This window comes from Myotis nattereri, assembly GCF_964212035.1.
Source record: "Myotis nattereri genome assembly, chromosome: 4".
NCBI lineage: Eukaryota > Metazoa > Chordata > Mammalia > Chiroptera > Vespertilionidae > Myotis > Myotis nattereri.
In genome coordinates this window covers 45,751,681-45,778,884 of record NC_138079.1, presented here as the reverse complement: position 1 = coordinate 45,778,884, position 27,204 = coordinate 45,751,681, and the positions used below count along the sequence as shown (strand labels likewise).

At 39.0% G+C, this 27,204-nt stretch overlaps 1 protein-coding gene across 1 annotated transcript; it reads left to right on the top strand.

Annotated features, from left to right (window-relative positions):
• HAPLN1 (hyaluronan and proteoglycan link protein 1) lies at positions 1 to 27,204 on the top strand. The gene is made up of 4 exons (XM_081088614.1): positions 1 to 325; positions 16,954 to 17,325; positions 24,069 to 24,371; positions 26,348 to 27,204. The coding sequence occupies exons 1-4, from the start codon at positions 226 to 228 to the stop codon at positions 26,635 to 26,637; spliced, it is 1,065 nt and encodes a 354-aa protein (XP_080944740.1). The 5' UTR covers positions 1 to 225; the 3' UTR covers positions 26,638 to 27,204.

Below are 27,204 nucleotides of genomic sequence, written 5' to 3'. Positions count from 1 at the left end.
GGCTACATGAGGGAAAGTGAAATTGTTCAAAGCTGCAGTCTTCGGCTCCCAAAGACACCTACAGAAACTTTCTGAACAGATTGGGTTAAACATTTTTACAGACCCATTCTGCGATGATAAGGCGGCAATAAGTTGTGCAGTGCAACCCTCCGAAGGGCTCCAAATCTCACACGCCTCTTTGTATGTGATGCTCTCACAGTGAAGAAGATTCCTGGGGCTATAAAGATGAAGAGCCTACTTCTTCTGGTGCTGATCTCCATCTGCTGGGCTGATCATCCTTCAGACAACTACACTCTAGATCATGGCAGAGTTATTCACATCCAAGGTAAGAAAACACAGGTTCTCTTATGAACGTCAAAGGAATTTCAAGTTCCTTAGAGTTGAGATGCTGGGTTTGTGTTTCTTCATTAGTTCTGCTGCACTGACTTTTCCCTTCCCTTTCTGCTAATGGGTGAACATGCTCCCTGGCTTTTGAATGCGATAGCATGACCGTAGAGTTAGGAATTGGGGACAATTAAAGTGGAATGGCTTATGAATATCCGACTGCAGGGAATTGATGTAATTGTTCCAGGCTTCTTAGCACAGTTGCTACCTTTCTTGTAAGTAGAACAGAGGACATAAAGTTTATTTCAGTGCAAGGCAAAGGGGGTGGGGAGAAATAGGAAGTAAAACTTACGATGTAAGGTCATGCTGCTAGCTAGAGTAAGCATTAGGAAAAACTATGTGAAAATGAAAGTCAGGCAAGCTAAGCTTCAGGAGAAAGTAACTCACCGCATTATAATCTCCTTTGGTGAATATTTAGCTCTGATTGACCAGTATGTTGCCTCTGCATGTTTCTGTTCAGCTCAGCTGAACCCTCAGCCTTAGAGCTGTAAGGAGGTTTGGGCTGCAGTGCAATGCAGCTATTTCCTCAGTCCCAGCTTCAGACGAGGGGCATCCTGCACTCAGAAAGCTAAGAGACTTATGCAATAAGGAAAAGATCGTTCTAAAGGAGCTGCCGCTTCTCTCTTTGCCCTGGTGTGCTGAATAATTAAAAGAAGAATGACAGGATTTAACAGTTTAAACATATGATGACATTAATTTTAGATGAACTCAGTTAGGGGACCAGAAGCATTATAAGTTCGCTAAGAGACATAAAACATCAAGTTATATCCTCAAGGTCAAAAGTGTAGTCTCAGAAAATTGCATCCACTGTTGCAAAGTATGAGTTGTGAAGGTCAAATGATAGTGTAAGTCTGGCTAGAAGTATTTTCCTGTACATATTGTGACTATACAAATAGGGTTCTGAATTTGACAATAGCTTGCTGTTTTAGACGTATCTCTTTCACTTCTTTTGGCTTCCAACAGCTTTATGTTTTTTGCTGGACTGTGAAAAGGAATTATATAATCATAAATCGTACTATGCAAGCTGCTGACTCAGCTGTTTTTTAATGTATACAGTAGAGGAATCAAAGCTGTTCCCAGACACTATATTTACACAGAGAGATTTCTGATGAGGAACAACATCTTTTTAACATCTAGTCACAGAATATAGTTCAGCCAAAAGGTTAATACTGAGTCATGATTAACAATAGCAGGTTTAAAACTGATGTAAAATTAACGTTAGCTGTGGTTTCAAGTTATTACTAGACAGATATCTGTTATATTATGAACTATGTACAAACCATTTAGTTTAAAGTGCACTCAGAGTATGCAAATATTATTTTGGGAGTGTATTAACATTTTAAAAGTTACTACTGGGGAGCCTTTAAATTAGACTTGAGTTTCGTCAGCAAGGAAAACTTCTGTGGCCCCAGCCTTTCCATCCCATATACTCTGCTGGAATTTAGTGCAAAGGAATTTCTGACACAAGGTATCAGAATTATCCACGGTATTGCATACACTATCAAATTAAAAAAATAACTTGATAGTTCACTTTTTAATTGTAAATGCATATTCTTAGAAAGTTACTCATAGCTTTCAAATAATAAAACTAGACAGCCTACCTTTTGCTTGTAGAAGCCTATACTGAAATGTAATTTGAATCAGGATTATGATGCTATGTCCATACATCTTAATTTATTTTAAAATTGCTCCAAATACCTGTTCTTGTTGCTTTTCATCTAATAAAAAGTTTTCTTTTTCCTTTATGATAGCATTTAGGTTGAACATTCATATCTTCAGTCCTCCAGAGAAACACCTCCAAGTGTCCTGACATAATTTCGGTTGTCATTTATAATGCAAAAATAGCATGTATAGCACACGAGAGAATCATTATAGCAGATAATCTGCATTCCTCACTTGAAATACTAGTTTCTCATATTTAAACTCTTATTTGTCAAACTTATTAGTTTCTCATATTTAAAGTCTTATTTGTCAAACTACATTAGTTTCTTATATTTAAACTTTTATTTGTCAAACATGGCCCAAAAGGAATTTAAAGGAGCTTAAACCCTCATAAAATTTTATAAGAATTTTGTAGTCAGATGACTAAGTTAGTAAATCTGGTTTTCAAATTCCTGAGTTGTACTGATAAGCACAATGGGCTCCTCTCAGTGATAGAAAATTGTTCAGAATTCGCATTACTGCAAAAACACCTTTTCTATCTCCCCACGTTTATTAAATTTCCATGTTTGTATTCCCAGGCCCAAATGACACCAGGGCAATATGCGCATTATTCCCAAATTCCCCTGCGCTGCTTTGATGAAGATGTTCAACACTTAGGTAGTATGTTCTTGAGTCTCAGGCATAAGAGTTACCTAATTATTTTTTGAAGACTTCCTCCCAAATTTGTTATGGGAGCATCTATAGATACATGGGAACAAAAACATTTAATCTGGCTTTTTCTTTTAAAAAAAGTGGAATTACCAGGAAAGAAAATGCAAGTATAGAAGCCTGTGCAGTGTTTCTGGTGAAAAGCATGTGTCTGGTTATGAAAAAGGAAACTGTCCCAGTTTCCCATGAAGAAAGACACAGCCTTTGATAAAAAATGCACGTATACTCATTCATGCCTTTTACCGTTTTTATTGAAGCTGTTTGAAAGCAAGCTTTACTTGTCCATGGAGTCTGCTAATGTAGCTTCCAATGTAAAAGACAGTAATTTCTTAAAATATAGCTACAGGAAGAGGTAGCTGCTGTTAATACTGTCTCTACAACACTTTCCACTAATACATGACATCCCTCGTTTCCTGATATGCCTAGTCAAACAACTTCTAACTCCTTTGAAACTTGAGACCATTAGGAAGAGTTTTATATGGAATACCAAATCACACAAAAGTCTCTTTTAAATAAATATGTGGATGAGGTCCAAAAACTCTTTCTGTACATTTTTAATTACCAGTAGATGTTCAAAGGTAAGGAATACACTTTTTAAAAACTGTTTTTAAGGAGACATTTACATAGACACCAGAGAAGTCATATGACCATTTGCCCATTAAACAACGTAAAAAGCAAAATAGTGAATGCAAAACTGCTTGACCGTATTCAGGTCCGAGAGCCAATGGCGTCCTTCCTCTGGTGGTCAAATGCAGTCTTCCGACAAGTTCGAGACTTTCCCCCCAGTGCCACTACTGACTTTAGATATTGGACATTTAATTTCTTCAAGTTTCCTTCCCCTCACCTATAAAATCGGGCATAATCACCATTTATTCCTTAGAGCTTTGTAGAAATTAAGTTAGGTAATATTCGGATAATATTTGGATAAGTGCCTCCTACTGAGCCTGGCACACAATAAACTCTCAATAGATGACGGTTATTATCATCATCATGTTTGTTACTTCCTCACTGACATGGAAAAGGAGGTACAAAGACTGGTGGAAAAGCTCATGCTTTTCAAACTTATTTGTAACAGAACCTTAGTTCTAATGAAGTAAACATTCTATAAGTTGCCTTCTTTGTCTTCTTTAGTTTCACAAATGAAAATTTCCCCCAATAGTATTAGATATTATCCAGTCCTTTTACTTTCCTTGTAAACACAGAAGCTTTTCAAACTTAAGTAATTTTCCTTTAATAGACTTATTAGGTGAATGCAGATAAGCTAAATGTTGTTCTTTTATAATTTTAAAAATAGTTTCAAAATAACAAGAATAAAATTGTTGCCCTCTATTTAATAAGTAAAATGTACTGTCACTTTCTCAAAAGATAAAACAGTAATAGTTGTTAAGGGAAGAATTGTCAGAAGTTTATCTCTCTGGGTAGAAAAATAATGTATATCTAGAATCCTTGGCAGAAGTGGACATTCCCCATCCAGGGGTTTGGCTCCTTTATCCTGTGTGGCTCAAATAACTCCTCTGTCCCCGCTTAGCATGGGTTACTTTTTTGTTAAAATAGCTCCATTTCCCCATCAGATGGTCAGATTTTTAACACCACAACTGTATAGTTGTGCCTGGCACATAGTATGCGCTTAATATGTATATGTTTGTTGAATGAATGGATGAGTATAATGGAATACATCCAAATTACCATTATCATAATGAGCATTTCTTAAATCCTGTGGCATCCAGGGCATTTAGCAATGTAATGACATAGTGTGTAGGCTTAATGAACATTAACTAGATGACTGCTTTCATTATAATGATGATAAAAGCTAAACCATAGTTTATAGAATTTAAGGACTTAAGATGACTTCAATATATGATATCTAGATTAATATCTCATTGTACAAATAAAGAAATCAAGACCCAGAGATTTTATATTTCTTGTCCCTGGTAGCATGGCTAATGAGGAACAGTGTCTCTTGGCTAATCCCTTCCCCTCTTCAAGTATGGGCTCATGTCTCACCTTCTCAATGAATTTTCCCTGACTGTTGCAGTCTCCTGCTCCTATGGGCCCCAATCTCTCTCACATCTTCTCCTTTTCTCTGTAGCACTGGCTAATGACTTCACCTATTTTGCATAATAATCTGTGTCCATCTCAAGGTCCATTTCACAAGGACAGAGACATCTGATGTATCCAAGTCACCTAAATCAGTACCTGGCACATAGTAGGTGGTCAATACATGTTTATTGAATAAATCCAGGACCAAGATCCCGGTATTATTCCTAATTAAGTTCTAGTCAGTCTTTCCAAATGTCAGGGAAATAGTTTCAGTTCGTAGAAAGAGAGGCAGCAGATGAAGAAGAGGATTATGAGATTGGGTAATTGGTCGTACGCATGGCTCCCACACTGCACACAGCATCTTACTCTCCATGAGGGTCCATCAGAGGCAGGACGCAGCAATCTTCCTAATGTGTGCATGCAGCTGTGAAGAGCAGTCATTTTATATTTGGTCACTGCAATGCTACCTTGTTCCTTATGTAATATCTGCAGAGTCGGGATCTGGTGGTGCAGAGTGGATCAAAAGAAGTGGAGTGAATTTAAAAATGTATGATCACAAGCCATCCACTGAGCCAACGTTTAATGGGAAAAGTAGATAAGTGCTACTCCAGCTTAATTTTCTCTCTTCCACTGAAAATTCATTTGAATTCTATGAGTCTACTATGAAAAGTTAAATTAATTCATTTTGTCTTTTTAAGACAGAGTATGCTATTTACAGCCACAAATGAAAAATTCACAAATATCAAGTATATTTTCCAAATGGCATTTAGATAAATATATACAGTGTTAATAATTCTATCTAAAAAATGTTAGCTATAAAGTATCAGAATTTCATCATGAAATCATAAGAATTAGCAATATCATGAGTATTAGATAACTAATTCTAAAATCTCTTTTACTATAAGACATGAAACCAAAAATGTCAGAAGAACCTACTACCTTGAATACAGGCTTATCATTTGGTCAAACTAAGATATCACCATACAAATATAATAAAGGAGTCCAGAAGGAAAATGTATATATAGGCAAATATGTACATACTAGTGGCCCAGCGCACGAAATTCGTGCATGGTGTGTGTGTGTGTGTGTGTGTGTGTGTGTGTGTATGTCCCTGAGCCAGGCCTGCGTCCCCTCGCAGTCCGGGATCCCTTGAGGGATGTCCAACTGATGGTGTAGGCCTGCTCCTCACACGCCTAAGCCGTCAGTTGGACATCCTTAGCGCTGCCGCGGAGGTGGGAGAGGCTCCCTCCACCACTGCTGGGCTCTCCAGCTGTGAGCCAAGCAGTGCTCCCCCTGTGGGAGCATAGTGACCACCAGGGGACAGCTCCTGCATTGAGTGTCTGCCCCCTGGTGGTCAGTGTGCATCATTGCAACCGGTCATTCTGCCGTTCAGTTGATTTGCATATTAGCTTTTTATTTTACCAGATGTAAAAATACTCACATACTGCACACATACATTTACACACCTATTCATGCTGTTACAGCAAAGTACCATATACTGGGTGGCTAACAAACAACAGAAATTTATTTTTCACAGTTTTGGAGGCTGGGAACTCCAAAAATATGGTGCTGACAGATTCAGTGTCTGGTGAAAACTACCTCTCTAGTTCATAAATTGTCATTTTTTTCTCTGTGTCCTCAAATCACTGAGGGGGACAAGGGATATCTCCCAGGTCTCTTCTATAGGGTACTAATCCCATTTCTAAGGGTTCCACCCTCATGAACTAACCATCTCCCAAAGGCCCTACCTTTAAATGTCTTCACATAGGGGATCAGGTTTCAACAAATGAGTTTGCTAGTGGTAGCGAGAGGGGAATAAACATTCAGTGTAGAACAAGCACCTATTATACATAGCCAGTGGGGATGGAATGATAAACAGTACACATGGCTTTGTCTTCTTTGAGCTTATAGTCTAGTGAGAGACAGACATTTCTGTGGATTTAAAACTACTGATTATGATAACTGCTATAAGGAAAATTATGGAATTCTATAGAGAGAAGATAACATTACATATTATTACCTTAAACAGAAGCATTCAAAAAAGCAGTATCTTTAAATTATGGATATAAGTCAAATGTGGTAATATCTTTCTTCAACTATATAGCTGCTACACTAGATATGTACACATATAATTATACCTATATACACATACACAATGATTATAAATAGTAAAATCAAGGAATGAAATTATTATAGATTGATATACAATTTCGGTAAGTTGCTGCTGGGCATAAACTACATTGAGGAAGATTGGGAGAACAGATTTGGACAAAGGAGGGGGGACTCAAGTTATCTATTGGACATGCAATTTATGACCAGCAGGTAGTTGGTTTACTAATTTTGATATTCAGGAAAAATGTACTACTAGAAAGTTTGCAATTGTTAGCACATAAGTGGTATTTATAGCCATGAGACTAGATGAGATCACCTGGAAAAGAAGGAAATGCAGATAGAGGCAAGGAGATGACCCTGGTCTGAGATCTGGAGACCCACAGCACCAACAGGTGGGCACAAGGGGGATGTGTAAGTTCCCAGATGCAAATGTTCTCCAAGTCTGAATCCTTTCACTGATTTGTGGCCACTTTCTCTCATATAATTTTTTCCCAAAGTTTAATTTAGTTGCATACATTTTAAGATGGGGGATTTTTTTTAACATTAAAACCTTTTGTCTGTTGAAAAATTCAAAGATGTGCCATCTTTCAGCCTGCATTCCCATTGGACAACATCAGTGGGAGCCAGTTCATGCATTAGAATGGGCATGTCCTTCCCACTCCCTGCTGTCCTCAGGACAGTGGTGCTCCCTCAGCCTTGCCCACCTGGGCATTTGTGTTTGACTTACCTTTCATTTTATTTGAGCACTAAATTTAATACTCGGCACATTGAATGCCATCATTTCATGATTGCTTATTAAATAAAGAATCACAGGATCCCTTTTGCCTCCAGGATTGACTCCATGACACTATTATTTGGTATATTTTATACTAAGTGAAGACATTAACCAACAGTGTCCTTTCTGAAAATTACAGATAGCTTGACCTTATACTTCACCACAAAGTGGAAGTGGTCTGAGTGGAGACAAGTAGATTTGAGATCTACCCTTCGACCACATGAAGACATTTCCAATAATTAAGGACTGTGTGGTTAATTACAACTTAATGAAGAAGAATGACTCATGCTAATGTTTTGGTTTCCCCATACCTTTGGAAACAAGCCTCCATTATAGTTAAAATCCTGCAAAGTATGTTTATATTAAGAATGTCATTCACCATGTTAGTGAAATGTTCAAATTTTATTTTCCAATTTATTTTCCTGTAATGCATTCCTTAATCTCTTTATAGCTATGATAGCCCAATTTGCTTATTCTAAGTCTAAAATATAAGAATTAAATCTATTTCTTTATCCACAAACCTTTGATAACATGGATCAATGTAAATTCTGAAAATTATTAACCAAAACAGACAACTCTGAGTTGACAAAACACTAAGATTGTCTCTAGTTTCTGGGACAAGTTGTGCTGGACATAGCCGTGGCAATAATACTAACATACTTACATTACAGTGTAATGCACAATGGAAAGTACATTACCTGAGTCATCTCATTCAGCCCTCCCGCAACACTGGAGAAAGGTGGTTATCTTCGCTGAAGTTGAGACAGGTTCAGTCACTTGCCTCCGGGTCATAAGGTTATTATGCAGTGAAGCTGAGATTCAAGCTCAGGCAGGCCAGCTCTTGTGCTCCTCTCACACAGGAGCCATACAGCCTCCATATACCTTTACTTAGAACCTTTTAAGTAAAGCAGTGGGTAAATCGGCCCCCGTTTTATTCCATTCAATTAATATAATTATGTTCCAAAAGAAATCAAATCACTATTAAAAAAAGATCTTGGTCTTGGACCTGGGAGAAACTTTTCCTACAGGTCACCGTGGTGATTCTTCAGAGGAGTTAGAGCAGTGGTTCTCAACCTTGGCTGCACAATAGAATCACCTGGGAATCTTTTTAAAATCCTGATTTCTGGGCCTCATCCTCCGGAAATTCTGTTTCTTTGTTATGGGGTGGGGCCACAACATTAGTAACAAAGAAACAGAATTTCCAGAGAATGAGGCCCAGAAATCAGGGTTTTAAAAAGATTCCCAGGTGATTCTAATGTGCAGCCAAGGTGAGAACCACTGAGTTAGAGGAATGAGGCAGGGGTGGGTGGCAGCTGTGTAAACACATTCCACCCCCACCCCCCAATGATGACTGTCTGGAACCCCCCAAGGAAACTCAAGAGGCGGCAGAAAGAAGGTGGATTATATAGATTCAGATAGATTTCTTTTAAAGCAGTGGTTCTCAACCTTCTGGCCTTTTAAATACAGTTCCTCATATTGTGACCCAACCATAAAATTATTTTCGTTGCTACTTCATAACTGTAACGTTGCTAGTGTTATGAATCGTAAGGTAAATATCTGATATGCAGGATGGTTTTAGGCGACCCCTGTGAAAGGGTCCTTCGACTGCCAAAGGGGTCGCGACTCACAGGTTGAGAACCGCTGTTTAAAGGCTTCTTAGTTGGTGGTCCTGAAATGCACTCTTGACCTGGTGAGAACCAATGTATTTAGAGAATCATCAAGAGTTGGTAAGATGTGACTTTCTCAGAAACTAGCTTCTAGGAACTGTCTCTAAGAGCACAGGTAAAGAAGGCCGTGTGGAAGGTGGAAGCTGCTGCATACCTGCCACACTTCGGACACTCAGTGGCTCTTGGTTAGTTAGAGCCAGCTTTTCTGGGCACTCACAGTACGCCAGGCAGGAGGAAGTTCTCAGCACATGACCTCATTTAACGCTCACCGGGATCCTGGGAAGAAGGTGGCTTAACTCTATTTTACTGATGAGGAAACTGAGGCACAGAGAGGTTAAGGGACACAGTGTAAGGGGCATGGAGTATTTACTTAACCAATAAACACTCTCTGTTAAAAAACAAATGAAGTAATAATGAATGTGAAAAGATAAAAACTCACATAGAACTTAATCAGCAGAACAGAGCCCAAGTCACATCCTACTGCTGGTACAAAAAGAGAATTAAGGAAAAAAAAACATTTTTTTCAGGATATTAACGGAGTTTCAAGTTTGTATCTCAGCACAGTGGTTTTTATTAAACTGTGTTCAGTTGACCCCCTAGAGCTATTGGGGGGAGGGGAACTCTTGATGCACATTTCAAGCAGAGAAGCTCACCTTTTGTCGCATTTATATTACAAAGGTTTGTCTAAAATACCCTTTGGGGAGAAAAAGTTTCACTGTTTCTAAATTTTTTAAATATTGCCATAGATCAACCTCTAGGCTCTAAAATAGTGATAGCATTTATCCTTATTTTTTACTCTGAAACTTGGATATAATAATAACATGGTGTACACTTGTGGTTATCATCATCCAAAACAATACTATATCTAGGTGTTGGGTAATTTCCCATTAGAGAAACAATTTAGCTTAAGGCAAGGAAGGAAGACGGATATGGTCAATACCTAAGAGGATGCTTTATGGCACATCAGGTCATCTGATGAAGGTCTTAAAGACATTGTAAAGACACAATTTGGTTCAGCTGTAGATTGAAGGGAAACAGCAGGGCACAAAGACTCTACCATGGTTAGAGAGAAGGTAGGGGTAGGGGTTGGGATGGAGGAGAGAAGTAAATTCGTATTGCCGGTGAGACCAAAGGCAAGATCACAGATGGTGAAAAACAGCAGTGAGCACTTTCCAGCAAAGAGCAGCCTTCACTTATCCCATTTTCAGCATTGGGCTTTTCCTTTATAGTTCAAAAGTAGACAACAGCGAGGACCTTTGGCAATAGCATCTTTAAGGAATATGAGATAAATTTTTCATGTTTTAAAGACATATTTAAAGATAGCATTGTATTAACAGATCAATAGGTCTTCTGTAAATATATACTCCTTCAATAATGACAATACAGTGGGGCCTTGACTTACGACTTTAATTTGTTCCGTGATGGAGCTTGTAATTCAAATTACTCGTATGTCAAATCTTAAAGTGAACGAGTGAGACACGTGATGCTGGGCCGATGTTGTGGCGTTCACTGTGACGTTCGCTGTGCCAACTAGCGGTGGGGTATCTGAAGCTGGCTCATAACCCAAATTTTAGCTCGCAACTCAAAGCAAAACATCCGCTGAGAGACGGCTCATATCTCTTGACTTAGTCGGGACACTCGTAAGTCAAGGCCCCACTGTATATAGCAATTTTGTTACCAGCTTCTTAAGTATCTTTTCTAGAGATACTCAGATAAGGTTTGTTTGTTTGTTTGTTTGTTAAATTCCCTCAACTATTTAATTTCTTTTCATACCATTTTCATTTAGTTTGTGCATAGGTGATACATTCACATGGTTCGAAATTTCAAAAATGTGCAAGTATACACTGTGAAACTCTCCCAAGATTCCTCTTAGGCAAGCACGTCAAATTCTTGGTCCACGGGTGCATGCCTCGTTTATTTTGCCCGTGCTAGCCTTTGAGTTTGACATGCTTGCTCGAAGGAGACATTTACCTCACTTTTCTATAGGCTACTGAGGTTATTAGTTTCTGGTAAGTCCTTTCAGATAGAGTTTATGCAGATATACCTTTTTTATTATTTATACAAATGGTGGGAGCACCACATATTCTTAGAGCAGAGTTTGAACTTCTGATGAAAACAAAGACAGGCTAAGGACAAGTCCAGGAAGGTCTCAAACTCAAGTCAAGTAGTTGAGGGCAGAGGGCAAACTGGATCCTCATTAAAGCTCCTCTCCTGCCCCCTTCAGGTCAGCCCTCTCTGAAGCACTGAGTCCTAGAGAGCCTCAGAGTCCTTTGCATTCAGGAATAGCTGGGGAAGAAACTAAAGTTCTGTCTCTGACAAATTAAAAGTAATCAGCTCCCAAAAGGACAGTAAAGCCCAGCCATGTTGCTCAGCGGTTGAGTCTCCACCTATGAACCAGGGCACATGCCCAGTTTGGGGGCTCGATCCCCATTTGGGGGCATGTAGGAGGTGGCCTCTTCCATTATTGATGTATCTCTCTCTCTCTCTCTCCCTCTCCCCTCCTCTTTGAAATCAATAAAAACATATTTTTTTAGAAAAGCATAAACAAAAAGACACACACACAAAAGGACAGTAAGGGCTGGATGGAGGTAGGGGTTGGGCAGAGCTAGGACCAGAAAGAGTTTCCAATGCAAAGCTGAGCAGGCACATCGGAATTACAGCGAAATGATGGGAGCTTCTCACTCCAGGTGAGCGACTTTAGGAAAAATTAGATTCATTCCAATCTGAGGGAAACAACATAATTATAAACAGTTTAAGTTTCATGAGTAAGATACTCCACATTTTCTTCTTATGTAAGGTACAATGAGAGCCCAATGTCTAAATCAGTCATTCTGCTTAAATATTGTCTTTAACACGTATATTTAATTTTTGAGAGCTATCTAATTGCATAAAGCAATAGTAGGTGCCCACGTCTACTGCTACAGCTAAGCACAGGCTCTAGGCACACTGGTCAATGTCAGTCACGGACACCAGCGCGTGCCAGGCCTTATGTGCTGTGAAAGGAACAATGTGAACAAGGCGTGGAGAGGAGGCAGAGGGATTGTTTTCAGGAGACTGTGGCAGGCCCAGCAGTTAGGATGCAAATCCGTTCTGGCTGCTCATCCTCGGGCAGCTTTGGCTACCCTAATGAAAGTAACAGCTTCCAAAGTGTTAGTCTTACACATCCAAACCCACTACAGTGAGAACAGATGTCACAAAAATAAGGAACTATTTTTAAAACCTGTGCAGTTTTTTTCAAATGACTCATCATGGAGCTGACAGTTGAGTCTCTGCCTCCCAGTTTGGAATATCAGGGAGGAATTCGCTTTCCGTTTGGGGTGATGAAACGTTTTGGAAATAGGTAGTGGGGGTAGTTGCACAACATGGCGAAAGTAATTAATGCCATTGAAATGTGCTCTTTAGAATGCTTAGAATGGCAAATGCTATGTATATTTTTCCACAATAAAAAAAAAATTCAGATGATGGTGGTAGAGGGGGGTATTTTTAATGTCCTAGTTTAGTACCTTATTCAGCCATATTATAGTCCCCAATTTTTTGTTTTTCCTTTTTACATTTTATTGGTCTAGGAAGTCCAAAAGTCTGTAGACTACTTCATCTATACACCAGTGAGAAAGTAACCAACCAAGATGGGTCATTTGAAAATCCATAATTTATTTTGAAAAGAAAACTTTGATATGTAGCACCTTCTCCTCTTTCTGTTACCTTTGCATTTTTTTTGGCAAGGAATGGCAAAAAAAAGATTATATTTTGAATAAAACTAAGAACAATAAATAGCCCAATACCATATTTCTAAATTGTTTTTCTGCAACTACTTACTTTTTCTACTCTTTGAAAGACTTCACCTAAATTATAAAGCAATACAAAGATCAGTCCTTTGGTCATGCCACTGCTTTTATAATTTGGTGAAACTGAAGTGTCCTGGATTTCACAAAATTTGTAAAATAATAACGAGGTCCTGCTGTTTCCCCTGGAGACAACTGTAGTCTTTGAAGGGCATCAAAATTTCAAGTCAGTGTCATTGAAACTCACTAATAGAAATAGGAAACTTATGTAATTTACAAATTGAACTTAAGAAAAGTTGAAACCCTCCAAATAAGCACATATAAGTTCCTTGTTTGTTTGTATATATATAAAGGAAAACAAGCAATACTCATTCTGGTTCTCAAGGTTTATTTTTATCTTTTACATTATATTTGCTTTGCAACTGCATGTTGATCAAGCAGTTTTGATTTAAACATAAATTTAAGGGTCCAGGTTTTTGCATCCAATGATCAGATTCAAGACTTCCTCTAGGCAAGACAGCGCAGTTTGTCATCAGCACTCAGTCCCCTTCCTGCTTTTTGTGCCTTCCCTCTTCCTCTCCAGTTTAATGTGTTTCCTGGCTGATCACTATCACCACAGCTTACCATAGCAAGTCTGAAAGAATCTTAAACTCAATGTCCTTATGACAGATCTGTCACTCAAATAGCTAAATCCTGGTGGAGCCTGCAGTGGAACCCGGAGCTCCTGACTCACTGGCCAGTGCTCATGCCTACATCTCACCTGTTCTGCAACAGGCCACTTCCCCTCCACCTTCAATGCTCTATAATTTTCACTGTGGATCTTCTAAGAACAAGCAAACTAATAAAATAAGATATTCTCAACAGGTCAAGTCAGGACTTTAGGTTAATGAACATGGCTCTCAGTCACTCAATGTGTTACAGTTTACACATCTTTCTTAGGGTTCTTTGAATTTCAGTCAGAGATTTCTGGCATCTATTACTTTTGGCACCTAGCCCCCCAAAAGATAGAAATAAAAATGGTAGAAATTTGTACACTCTGGCTGATTAGAAACATTGTTTTGTGGGAAGCCAGTGGATTATTGGTGTCTGCTCAGTTCTCAATATTATAGCACAAAGTCACCATCTACTCACAATGCTGGAGTAAAATAAACAGTGCCTAAAAAAAATCAGAAGCTTATACTTCTAAAATACTACAAGATGATTTACAGTTAACCACAGAAAAAAATTAGAAGTCTCAGTCCTTTGCACGAGAGTTTTGATCTTTGCTTTAACTCTTTAATTTATAAAACACTCAGATCTTGTATTCATTCTGGAACACCTTATGATTATGCTAAACCACACAATAATTTCCAAGTTTCCTGCATAATGGAGGTGGTATTTTGTATATTTTTTACTCCATATGGATCAAAAATGTATAAGTAAATGACAATATAGGTTAATATATGCCAAAATTATTCTCAATATCAGGCAGTGTCATATTTGAGAAATATTGTGGGAAGTATATGCAGTAGGAACAGTTAGCAGTGAGTAGACACTTACTTTGGGTGAGCCATTATTTTAAGTGGTTTATGTGTCTACTCTAGTAGATATTACTACCCTAATTCACATACAATAAAATTGGGATTTAGATGTTGCAGAACGTGCTCAAGGCTACACACCCAGTAAATTAAGTAGATGAAGCTACAACACAGTCTTTATCACATTAAAGCCCTGTGCCTAACTACTGTAATACCCCTATTCCAGTGCATTTGGGCATTAGTTTTGACTTTACAAAGCTTAGAAGAATCATGAAACTGCAACCTCTTTTTGAAAATATATTTTTATTGAGGGAGGGAGAGGGAGAGAGAGAAAACATCGATGAGAGAAACATCGATCTGCTTTCTCCTGCATGCCCCCTCCTGGGCATGGAGCCCACAACCCAGGCATGTGCTCTGGTCCAGAATTGAACCAGTGACCTCTCAGTGCACAGAAGGATGTTCCATCAACTGAGCCACACCCACCAGGGCGGAAACCTCTTGTAGCTGTGTGTCAAGTCTAAACTCAAGTCCCTGCAGGAGAAGGCCTAACCCCCAGGTGTCCTCCCACGGGGCTGGGGAGATGTTCTTTGTAGCCCTCAGACATAACTAAGCAAACTTAGGCAACAGCTTTTTTCCTCCTCCCAGAAAGAAGACATTAGAGAGATTTAGGTAGAACTTGGATGCAGTCATTGGGAATATTGTAGGGGAAAATTACATGTAGGATAGAGTGGGAGATATTTACTTTTCATCTCCTCTAATTCCGTGGTCCTAAAATAAGAAGATAAAAAATAGAATCTAAAGGAAATGCTTAATGATCTGGATTCGTTTTAATTAAGCAATTGTCCTCTCTCCTCTTTTTTTTTAATCTATTCAAAGTGGGATTATTAATGGCTTTGTTAAACTTTTCAGTTTCTGAGGATTGGGGCTGACTTATACATGAAATTATGTTTGTTTTTCAATATTACATAATTCTGTTTTCTATATGATAAAAATAAAACCATTGTATCTATTTTTGTACACTTTTATATTTTAAAATCTGAATCCTAGGCATGCCATTGAATACGTTTTGAGATCTGCCTGAAGATGAGTGGCCACTCTTCATGGTATCTTGTGTATCTTAAATGATTCATGGTCAAAAGTTACTCAGTGCCTACCTGCCTAAGGCAGGCAGGGCTACATGAAAGGCAGTCTTGGCAGCCTTTGAAGGCTGTGCATAGATGAGAAGCTTTGTGTTTCCAGGAGTTCTTATATCACTTTCTCGTTTTCAAATCTTGCACATCCTCAAGAGACCTTGTCAAGGTCAGAAGCACAATGAGCTAACCAGGGGAAACCCCAGAGAAAGCCAAGATCTGAAAATAACAGCAGGTTCTCTAGCGAACCGCAGCCCTGCTGACTTGGCAAGCTTAGAGCACTGCAGTACTCTCTGGAAGGCAATAAAGTCCTTGGAGGAGGGACGAGGAAAGCAAAAGGGCAAGGAAATGAAAGGTGGATGTGATAAGATAACTGCTAAATAAGAAATAGCAGGAAACAAAGAGAGAGGGAGTAGAAGGAGCTCTAAGGGAATAAAGAAGTAATTATTTGGTTAATCAGAAAATAAGTATAACTTTGGATACACTTTTAACATTCAAGTTTTGTGGAATATATTTCAAAATCTGCAGGTTTTATAAAGCCTTTGCTAAAAATACCTTTTGTGAAAATAAAATATGTTCATGCTGCTTAAAATACTCCAGAATGACATTTTAATCACGGGTATATATTTTAATAGAGGCCATGTGTGAGGTTATTCTAAGTTATTTGGCCAGAAGTATAATAAAAGTTAATCATGTTGTTTTATACTTTTTTTCATAAATACAATACAGATTTATTGTATTAGAAAGCTCACCTAGGAAGAGAAAAGTTTGCCTACAAAATTTTTGGTTTATATTAATGAAATAGCCATGGTACTTTGTCATTTCTCTTCATCTTGTTTCTACATTTTTATATTTAAATGTAAAAAATGAAATTTATTATGAAATCACCAAACTTCAGATGACTATGGAGCTTTATACCCAATATTTCTTAGTGATTACAGTGCACATTTTTCCTTTTTTCAATGGTTTACTAGTAAAAGACATAGCTACTTTATGCCCTCTAAGTATCAGAGGTACCTTTCTAGGTGGCTCAAAGAGACTACTGCTCAACAATGCAAAGAAGCTTATCACCCAATGTTGCTGTTCATCGGATACCCTGGATTGGTAGCATATTTCATTTCATAAAAATGTCTAAATGCATCTTAATTGTTCTTTTCTTTCTTTTTTAAATTACAGCAGAAAATGGCCCCCATTTACTTGTGGAAGCAGAACAAGCCAAGGTGTTCTCACACAGAGGTGGCAATGTTACACTGCCATGTAAATTTTTTCGAGACCCTGCGGCATTTGGCTCAGGAACCCACAAAATCCGAATTAAGTGGACCAAACTAACTTCAGATTACCTCAAGGAAGTGGACGTTTTTGTTTCCATGGGATACCACAAGAAAGCCTATGGAGGCTACCAGGGGAGAGTGTTTCTGAAAGGAGGCAGTGATAATGATGCTTCCCTGGTGATCACAGACCTCACCCTGGAGGATTATGGGAAATATAAGTGTGAGGTGATTGAAGGATTAGAAGATGATACTGCCGTGGTATCATTAGATTTACAAGGTAAGTATCTATAAATCATGTCAAACTTAGAAACTATAATTAATCATTACTCTTTGTTTTTCATGACCAGTGGCTACCATAATGATGATGTGAGAAACCGAAAGTCCATTCATAGCATATTTTTTAATTCTTTTGCATTTTGTAGTCTCTCTATGATTCCAACTTTCATATTTGAAGGGTACACACAGTGCTTATGTGCAAAATTGAAGACATTTGCACATAGGAGAAATGTGCAGTGTAACTGAATTAATAATATTCAGAAACTGCTTTATGCTATTCAAAATTTAAATCTCATTACATAATTATTAAGAAATTCAGATTTGATATTTTTTCCAACTTTTTTTTAATATATTTTTTATTGATTAAGATATTACATATGTGTCCTTATCCCCACGTTACCCCCCCCCCCCCCGTTGTCCATGTCCATTGGTTAGGCCTATATGCTTGCATATAAGTCCTTTGGTTGATCTTTCCCCCTTACCCCACCCTCCCCTACCTTCCCTCCAAGGCCTGACAGTCCAATCAATGCCTCCCCGTCTCTGGATCAGTCCTTGTTCATCAGTTTATGTTGTTCATTATATTCCACAAATGAGTGAGATCATGTGGTATTTATCCGCTCTCTAGTTCCATCCATGCTGTGGCAAATGGTAAGAGATCCTTTTTCTTCTTCCTCTTCTTAAAGAATACCTTTGAGCATTTCATATAATGCTGGTTTGGTGGTGATGAAGTCCTTTAGCTTTTTCTTATCTGTGAAGCTCTTTATCTGACCTTCTATGCTAAATGATAGCTTTGCTGGATAAAGTAATCTTGGTTGTAGGTTCTTGCTATTCATCACTTTGCATATTTCTTGCCACTCTCTTCTGGCCTGCATGGTTTCTGTTGAGAAATCAGCTGACAGTCGTATGGGTACTCCCTTGTAGGTAACTGACTGTCTTTCTCTTCCTGCTTCTAAGATTCTCTCTTTGTCTTTTGCTCTTGGCATTTTAATTATGATGTGTCTTGGTGTGGTCCTCTTTGGGTTCCTTTTGTTTGGGGTTCTCTGTGCTTCCTGGACTTGTAAGTCTATTTCTTTCACCAGGTAGGGGAAGTTTTCTGTCATTATTTCTTCAAATAGGTTTTTTTTTTTAATATATTTTATTGATTTTTTATAGAGAGGAAGGGAAAGAGATAGAGAGCTAGACACATTGATGAGAGAGAAACATCGATCAGCTGCCTCCTGCACGCCCCCCATGGGGGATGTGCCCGCAAACCAGGTACATGCCCTTGACCGGAATCGAACCTGGGACCCTTCAGTCCGCAGGCTGACGCTCTATCCACTGAGCCAAACCGGTTTCGGTAATTTCTTCAAATAGGTTTTCAATATCTTGCCCTCTCTCTTCTTCTGGTACCCCTATAATTCTGATGCTGGTACGCTTGAAGTTGTCCCAGAGGATCCTTACACTATCTTCATATTTTTGGAATCTTTTTTCTTTTTTCTTTTTTGGTTGGGTACTTTTTGTTTCTTTGTATTTCAAATCTTTGACTTGATTCTTGGGATCCTCTTGTCTGCTGTTGGATCTCTGTATATTATTCTTTATTTCAGTCAGTGTATGCTTAATTTTTAGTTGGTCTTTTTTCATATCCTCCAGGGTCTCACTAAGTTTATCGGCGATTTCCATAAAATTCTTGAAAAACCTTATAAACATGGCCTTCAACTCTATATCCAGTCGTTTCCTTGCCTCCATTTCTGTCATTTGTGACCTGTTTCTTTGTCTCCGCATTTTTTATGCTTTTTATGTGCTAGGTGTCCTGTAGGGCCCAGTGGCTCAGCCTCCCCAGTTACCTGAGGTGGACACTCTTGGTGCACCCCTTGTGGGCTTTGTGCACAGTCTTGTTGTAGTTATGCCTTGATTGTTGTAGGATCACTGGGAGGAATTGACCTCCAGGCCAATTGGCAGTGAGAATCAGCTGTGTCTGCAGTGGGAGAACTTCTGTGCTGAAGACACCCTTCTGGGGCAAGACTTGCTTCAGTGGGGCTTTGGTGCTCACTGAGTCTACCCCCTGAGTGTGTCCCTTATGGATCTGAGGAGTTGTCATCCAGATGGTCCCACTCTGACCACTGGGTACACTGGCTCTTGGATCTAAGGAGGTGCTAATTTAGCCTCTACCTGAGGTTACCCGGCAGGAGCTACGAAGAGAACTGCAGATTCCCCTTCATTTTTTGGAGTTTGGAGGTGCCCTGATGAGGCCCAGCTGTGAAGCAATGCAAGCTGCTGTGGGGCCTTGGGCCTTCTCTTGGAAGTTCTGGGTCTGTCTGGCCCAGCTGCACTTTGTTAGGTAATTTTCAGGTTGCAAAGGGCCGGGGCATTCATATGCAAAAGCCTCTGCCGCAGCCTGGGTGGGGCAGGGTCTCAGGGAATCAAAGGGCGGAGCAAGCAGCTATGGCGGATCCTCAGCCCTGCCCTAAGGGGCCGCGCATCTCAGTGTCCCGATAAATTGCTGCAAGCACCTCTGAGGGAAAGCTGCCCTCAAGTTCAGAGTTCTGCCTGCTGCCAGACAGTCCAGTTTCTCCCCGTATGAATCCTGGGTCCCCAGAGACTTCCCAGAACTGGAGTTCAGAGCAGTTGGGAGCTTGTGACTCCCTCCCGATTCAAAAAGACAGCCACGTCCTCAGGTGCCAGCCCCTTTCCCCGTGCACACGCTCGAACCTCCGTACCTGTACCTTTGCACTTTACTTCCGCAGCTCCTCTGGCTCTCAGTGTGCTTTTCTTCCCTTCTAGTTGTAGAATTTCCACTCAGCTAGCCTTCCTGTAGTTCTGGATGATGTCCGTTTTGTCTTTTCGTTGTATTTTTGAAGTTGTTGTGGGAGGCAGCAATTTCCCCGGTGTTTACCTATGCCGCCATCTTAGTTTCTCAGATTTGATATTTTTTTATTATACTTCTAAAATTATCTTAGTTTCAAAATAATGACAAGTTTTGTGAAGGACATCTACTAACTGAAGTACATGCAATTGCATTCTGTAAAGTAACTGTGAAAACTTAATTTAACAATAAGGTAAAATTTTGTATATATATATATATATATATATATATGTATATATATATATTGCATTCAGTAGATTCAAAAACAAAAATGTATATAAAGCTAAATAATAAAAAGTGTCTTTGTCCTCCTGTGTTCCCTCTGCCCAAAGCCCACACACACTCTAAATGCCCCACCAGTAGGGAAACTCTTCTGTGTGGTTTCTCACGTATCTCAGAACTTCTTATATTCATGAATTCAAGTTTCTTTGCCCTGGAGGATACATTTCGGCTGCACTGATAGAATAACCTCTTTCTGTGCACATAAACTGTAAGTGTGTGCTTGTTAGGAGCTCCTTTCACAGCCTAGGATGGATCTGTGCCTTTGGGAAAGTATGTGTTTGGTCCACTAGCACATCATGGAAAATCTAACCTCTGAAGCCCTCAGGACCCCATCACATGTATGGAGAACTATTAGCTTTACTTATCTAATAAATTACACAATGGAGTAAAGTGCATTTTTATGATCTTCTCGTCTCTCTTAGTTGTAGTTCTTGGCTCCTGATCAAAAGCCACCTTGTGCTTTCAGTTTTTATTAATTCAAATTAATATCCATGAACATTGGTGAAATTGAGGCCAAATACACAAAAATGTTATCTGAGGACTTTCAGAAATAGAAAAATAATTTTACATATGTACACAGCACTGCCAGGCACTATGAGAGGCACCGAGGAAGGTGAAACTATGCGGCATGGTCTCTGCCTTTTTATTACTAAATATATTTACTTTATGGAGTTATTGCAATTTACTTTAGTTTCTACATGTACCATGGTATGAAAACTTTCATATGTCTAACAAATTGATATTTGCCAACAGCTAGGATGAACTGAACTATGCAATTGTAAATCTTAATGAATGTGTTTTCAAAACATATTTGGACTGATGAAACTACTCACATCATTTGATATTATTCATTTCCATGTGATGTATCATTCTTATTAATCCCTTTTGTAGTGATGCATACCAGACCTCTATGGAAAAGTAAAGAGCTTCTCATTATATCTTGACATATAAGTATAAAATCATTATACTTGGAAAATAGGTATACACCCTTCTTCATACCCATGAAAGTTTAACTTTTTATAAGTGCTGGATAAAAACAATCACCGTTTGCTCCATAATTCAGCTGTAGGAATTGCACATTTTCCCAGAGTCAAGAAGGTTTTTGTAATCATAGTCTAAGATGCTGAAATCTTAACAAGCTGGAAGTAAAATAGGTAAATAAATAAATGCTAACAAACATGTATTCAGAAATGCCCCTGCTTGTAAGAAACATCTGAGTGTTTAAACATATGCAGTAAATGTGTACAATACACTGAAGCTTTTAAAGTCTTGGCCGAGTAAAACATAGACAGTAACTTTGATGTACTAGAAATGTGTTCTTCCCAGCATCATCAAACATTAACTATAATGTATGTATATCTTTTTAAGTTAATAAAACAGTAAGTTGATCATTTATTCTTATAATTGAAAAATAGTAAAATTTTAAGATAGAGTTTCATTTTTACTTTAAGAAATGCTTGCTTGAAATTATGTTAAATTTGAAAGAAACTCAAAAATATGTTACACTGGATTTAGAACTGAATGAATATTTTATCAGTAACATTCAGTGATTAATCAAGGACTAATTACTAAAGAAAAATTTTTTTCCTAATACCCATGAAAGTCCCTAAATATACTACAATAAATTTAAACCCAAGATATTGTCATGGTTTTTTTTAATTATTTTAAATTAAAATACTCTACATTCTCCACTGTTACCATCTTTAGCCATATGAGAAAAGGAATTCAAACCATATAATTTCTTCCTCTCTCCACATTGAGAGACTGAGATTTTCTCTCATTTGATGTTCAGCTGCTAAAGAAATCTCTACTGGATAAATTAGGTATTTTTATAGCAGCATTCCTGGGGCTGCTGAGGAAAGAAGAGGTAAGGCACAGGGGACAGGGAGCACTGTGGCCGTTCCTTTAGGGCGCTAATTAGGTTCTTAGCCAGATGCCTGAGCATGGCTCTTCTTGGGTAGAGCCACCTCCAGCCTTCCCTTCCATCATCACTGCAGGGGGCAGTGGCAACCCGGAGAGCCTTTTCCTCCTTCATTTTGGCTCTGGTTCAGCTTACAGATCCCTTAGCCAAGAACCTGAGAAGGCAGGATGAGATCGGGAAGCCTTCCTGGATCTTTGCCTGCAGTGGACAGTGCCAGCTGGACTGCCCCAGAGGGACAAACGTGCCCTGCAGAACCCTTCGGCTGACGCGACTTGATCCAGGCTATTGAAATCTCTGTAGAGTCTTCCAGGACAACTTATAAAAGAAAACATTTCCTCTGTACTGGTTACACTCTTAGTGAATTGTACATGCATCTTCAATAGGGTCTGCGGTCTCATAAAAAATAGCTCATGTGATATAATTCACCAAATTACTGTCAGTGGGACAATGTTTTATATTCCACATGGTAAAATATTAATTATTTCTAATTACATTCTAAAAAGCCAAGGCAAGGACTTGAACAATCGCACTGAATTATCTTTTAGCAACTATGGGGGAGACATTTTGATGCAGTGGTCCTTCTTAAAGTCCAGCAAATGGTATAACTTTGCTTTCTTATGTAATCCGTGTCTTTTGAAGTAATTGTGCAGCAGGCTGTAAGACAACTCAATCACCTCTTGATTATTTGACTGAAAAGCATGCTTTTGGAAAACCATTGTATCATCCCAGGCAAAGCCAAGTGCCAAGTCACACCATTTACATTTGCTAAAGGTTTTGCTCTTTAAAATATTTAATTCTTTGGCATTAACTGAATCAACAGATGTCTCTTCTGTACCTACCTTGTATAGGACGGGGGCGGAGGAGGGTGGGGGGAGGAGATGAAGGGCTATAGTAAAAATTGAAACAAATAAGAGAGCTATGATGTTTTTTATGGAGGTGTTTTTCCTAGTAAAGAACTGCTTTATTAAGATGAAATAAGACTGTTTAATTAGATTTTTGTTAGATATGCAAAGGATTTCACTTTCGGGTTTCTCCAAATCAGAAGCCTTCTAAGTGAAAGTTACTTATCTGCAAGTTTTTAGGAGCATGTGTAAAACAAATTATATATTAGTATCTACATTTGAATAATTGATCTTTGTTTTTGCATTTAAAATACAATATTAAATGAATTAGTAATTATATAAGAATAATTACTAAGAAAAAAACATTGTGAATTTTGACATATACCTTCTCTTTCAGCACTATTTCTACATCCCCTACCATGCTTAGTATTCAATATTGATTTTTTTTCCAAGACAAAGGGAGCTCAGGAATACACTTTTAGGCTTAGTAACCAGTAGCAGATGTTAAATTCTCAAGGAGAGCTATTTGGAAAATATAATCTGCAGGTGAATCATATCAGAAAGGAGAATTTCAAGGCTTGAGTTGAACTCTTAGCAAAAGAGATAAATCATTGAAGTTATCAAATCAAATAGCACACTGGGACATGCTTAGAGCTGAGAGGCTGTTTGAAGGGGAGAGGGACCATGAGAAACCATTGTAAGTTGTCCAAAAACTGCTACTTCATCTGGTGGAGATTCTATTATGTTTTCTTTTGTTTTTGTTTCTGTTTTTGTTTTTGTTTTGCCAGTAAAGTGTGATTTGCCTATACCTGTTACTCTGGTGCCACTAATAACCCCATGCTTTCTCCTTTGGACAGGTGTGGTATTCCCTTACTTTCCACGACTGGGGCGCTATAATCTCAATTTTCATGAGGCACAGCAGGCTTGTCTTGACCAGGATGCTGTGATTGCCTCCTTCGACCAGCTGTATGATGCCTGGCGGGGTGGGCTGGACTGGTGCAACGCTGGCTGGCTCAGCGATGGCTCAGTGCAATACCCCATCACCAAGCCCAGAGAGCCCTGTGGAGGCCAGAATACCGTGCCTGGTGTCAGGAACTATGGGTTTTGGGATAAAGATAAAAGCAGATATGATGTGTTCTGCTTTACATCCAACTTCAATGGTAAGATATTAACTGAACTGCCTTCTTCCCTATACCATAGACTAATAGGTACTATGACGCTACACTTGACTTTCAATCTTATCTATTTAAAAAGATAAAAGCTTTGAAGTATTGCTCTAGTTTGAAAAGATATAAAAAAGTTCTTTGATGTCCTAAATTTTTTAAAAATCCACAGAAGTCAAGCAAAAGTGTAGACTTCCACTATTCTTGGGTTTTATTGCATCTGATTGTTACTATAAAATAGTTTAAGCTATAATGTTGTCTGGGGTCTGTTTCTTATTGCTAGGATGCTGCTGCTACGATGTGCCCTCCCTAGGATATAGCTCTCCAGGTTGAAGTAAGGGTGGCTTCTGTGTCATGTTCTCCTTTACTAACTTACAATGTCAGTATATTCATAAATGATCAACAAAGCTCAGGATGAAGAGAAGTTTGCAAAAAGAATAAATAGAAATAACATTGCCAGTGAAAGCAGAAGAAAAGAGATCCAGGTTGCTTCCATGTTGATGACTGATTCTTTGCCTTCAACATCACTCCCAGGCCTACCTTGCTCCATCTAGACCCAGCCACATAATGTGGGGATGAAAATGTTGGTTCCTTGATCAAAAATCATTGAGAATTTTAAGATGGTGACAGCAAGGCAGTAAGCTAATCATGAGGCCATGTGCCACTGCACAGGCTAAACACCCGTGAAGTAAACTCTGACCCCCTTCATTGGTATATAAGTTCCCTGGTGACATGTTTGGAAAAAAATTGCAAGGAATCAGGGATCAACAAACTTTCTGTATGGGGCCAGATAGTAAATATTTTTTGTTTTGTGGGCCATATGGCCTCTTTTTCAACTACTCAATCAATGTAGCTTTGTGTATAGTAACACAAAAGCAGCCATAAGCAATATTAAATGGAGGGGTGTGGTTATGTTCAAATGAAACCTCATTTGACTCCTGTTGTAGCTTGCTGACCTCTGGTGTAGATGATAGAACTAACGCTAGTAGCTAATGTTCCAGCGGCCGCCACTCTTTCTCAGAACCACATCATCTTAGTCTAGAAAGAATTGGCAAGCATTGATTTACACTTCAATAATCTATGTTTAATGAGGGGTAAGGAGATATTACATTACAATGTATATCAGATAAGAGAGTGATTATATTCTACCGGAAATCTTCAATTGGCATATGTCACTTCAGTCAGTTGATGTCATATTTTATGTATTTTATACATATTGAAGGAATCTCAGTAATTAACATTATTCAATAAGTGGGTGAGACTAGCTTGCTCTTTCTTGTGAAATTAAAAAACAAAAACCAAAAACACTTAGGTATCAGGCTCCCACAGAATAAAATTGGAAAAAATAAATGCATCCTCTGCTAGGGAGTGAACAGACTAGGTCCACAGTCTGAGCCAGTATTATTTATGGCAAGTGACTTCCTGTATTTTTTTTTTTTTTTTGCATTTTCATACTGTAGTCTTTGAAGAAGAAGAATGTCTTATTGATACCTGTAATGAAAAGGACTTGAGGGCTTTGATTTTTTTTAAATAGACTTTTATGTCAGGAATGTTTTTTGATCCTTTCACATTCAAATTTTGCCTCTCCAGAAACTTGTGCTGGGGTTCAGTCCCGCCACAGCCAGAATTTCAATAGCCCTTGCTTTGAGCATGGACTTCTGTCTTCCCTAGCGCCACAGAAGGGCCTTTTAGTCACTAATTAGCGAACAGAAACTGCATCTGCCATTTCCCTTTTCCTTTTCAAAGCTATAAAAGGGCATGTCTGAACATGGATTAAGCGGCAAAGAAAAATCAACTGATTTAATGGAGAGCGACTCAGGGGCACTACATTTGATTGCGCTCCCAGGTTCCAAAACCTCTGCAGACATTGCTCCATACCCCACTTCACTGGAACCCACGTCTGTTGGGCTCCTTCCCTCCCTGCGTGGCTCAGCGGCACACAGGCCCGTTGACCCCTCTCCTCCTCTCCGCAGGCCGCTTCTACTACCTGATCCACCCCACCAAGCTGACCTACGACGAGGCGGTGCAAGCTTGTCTCAACGACGGTGCTCGGATTGCGAAAGTGGGCCAGATGTTCGCTGCCTGGAAGCTTCTGGGATATGACCGCTGCGATGCGGGCTGGTTGGAGGACGGCAGCGTCCGCTACCCTATCTCTCGGCCACGAAGGCGCTGCAGTCCTACCGAGGCCGCCGTGCGCTTCGCCGGCTTCCCAGATAAAAAGCATAAGCTGTACGGTGTCTACTGCTTCAGAGCATACAACTGAGCGTGCCCCGGAGCACGTCGGGTTTAAAGTCATTCAGAACATGTGAAAGGTGTTTTGTTTTGTTTTCCGTATGAACTCATGCAAGTTACCAAAACTGTGATAACCCTTTTTTTACTTACTGTAAAGAGTCATTTTCATAAAGACCAATTCATTAATTTGTTTTTGTAAAGCTATCATTCAATATATATTTTAAATTAATATAATTTTAAGGAAAGTCCTACATAAGGAGGCTTTTGAGCCAAACCCTTTAGGCTATATCATCCCAAGGAAGCATCCTTTCATGGGCGGGCCATGCAATAATTTGAGGATTGCTAGGGTTAAGGAAAGGAAAGTTACCCGGAGCAGCAGCTTCCACAAGCACAAATTTTACACATTTGTACGATTTTGAAATGCACAAGAAACAAGTTAGAGCAGCAGATTTGACATAAGGCTTCTTTCCATAAACTGAGATTCTGAGAGGTGGCACAAAACTCAGTCTCACAGGGGAATAATCTACACTTTTCTAAAAGTTCCTATTGCAAGTCTCCAGTAGAATATTTTACTCTTCAAACATCCTGCCTTTTGACC

What these genes read in the sequence shown, in the direction of transcription:
- HAPLN1 (XM_081088614.1), top strand. Translation starts at nt 226, where the DNA reads ATGAAGAGCCTACTTCTTCTGGTGCTGATCTCCATCTGCTGGGCTGAT. An exon ending in CAGAGTTATTCACATCCAAG is followed by an intron (nt 326 to 16,953) that starts GTAAGAAAACAC and finishes TTTAAATTACAG; the next exon opens with CAGAAAATGGCCCCCATTTA. An exon ending in GGTATCATTAGATTTACAAG is followed by an intron (nt 17,326 to 24,068) that starts GTAAGTATCTAT and finishes TCCTTTGGACAG; the next exon opens with GTGTGGTATTCCCTTACTTT.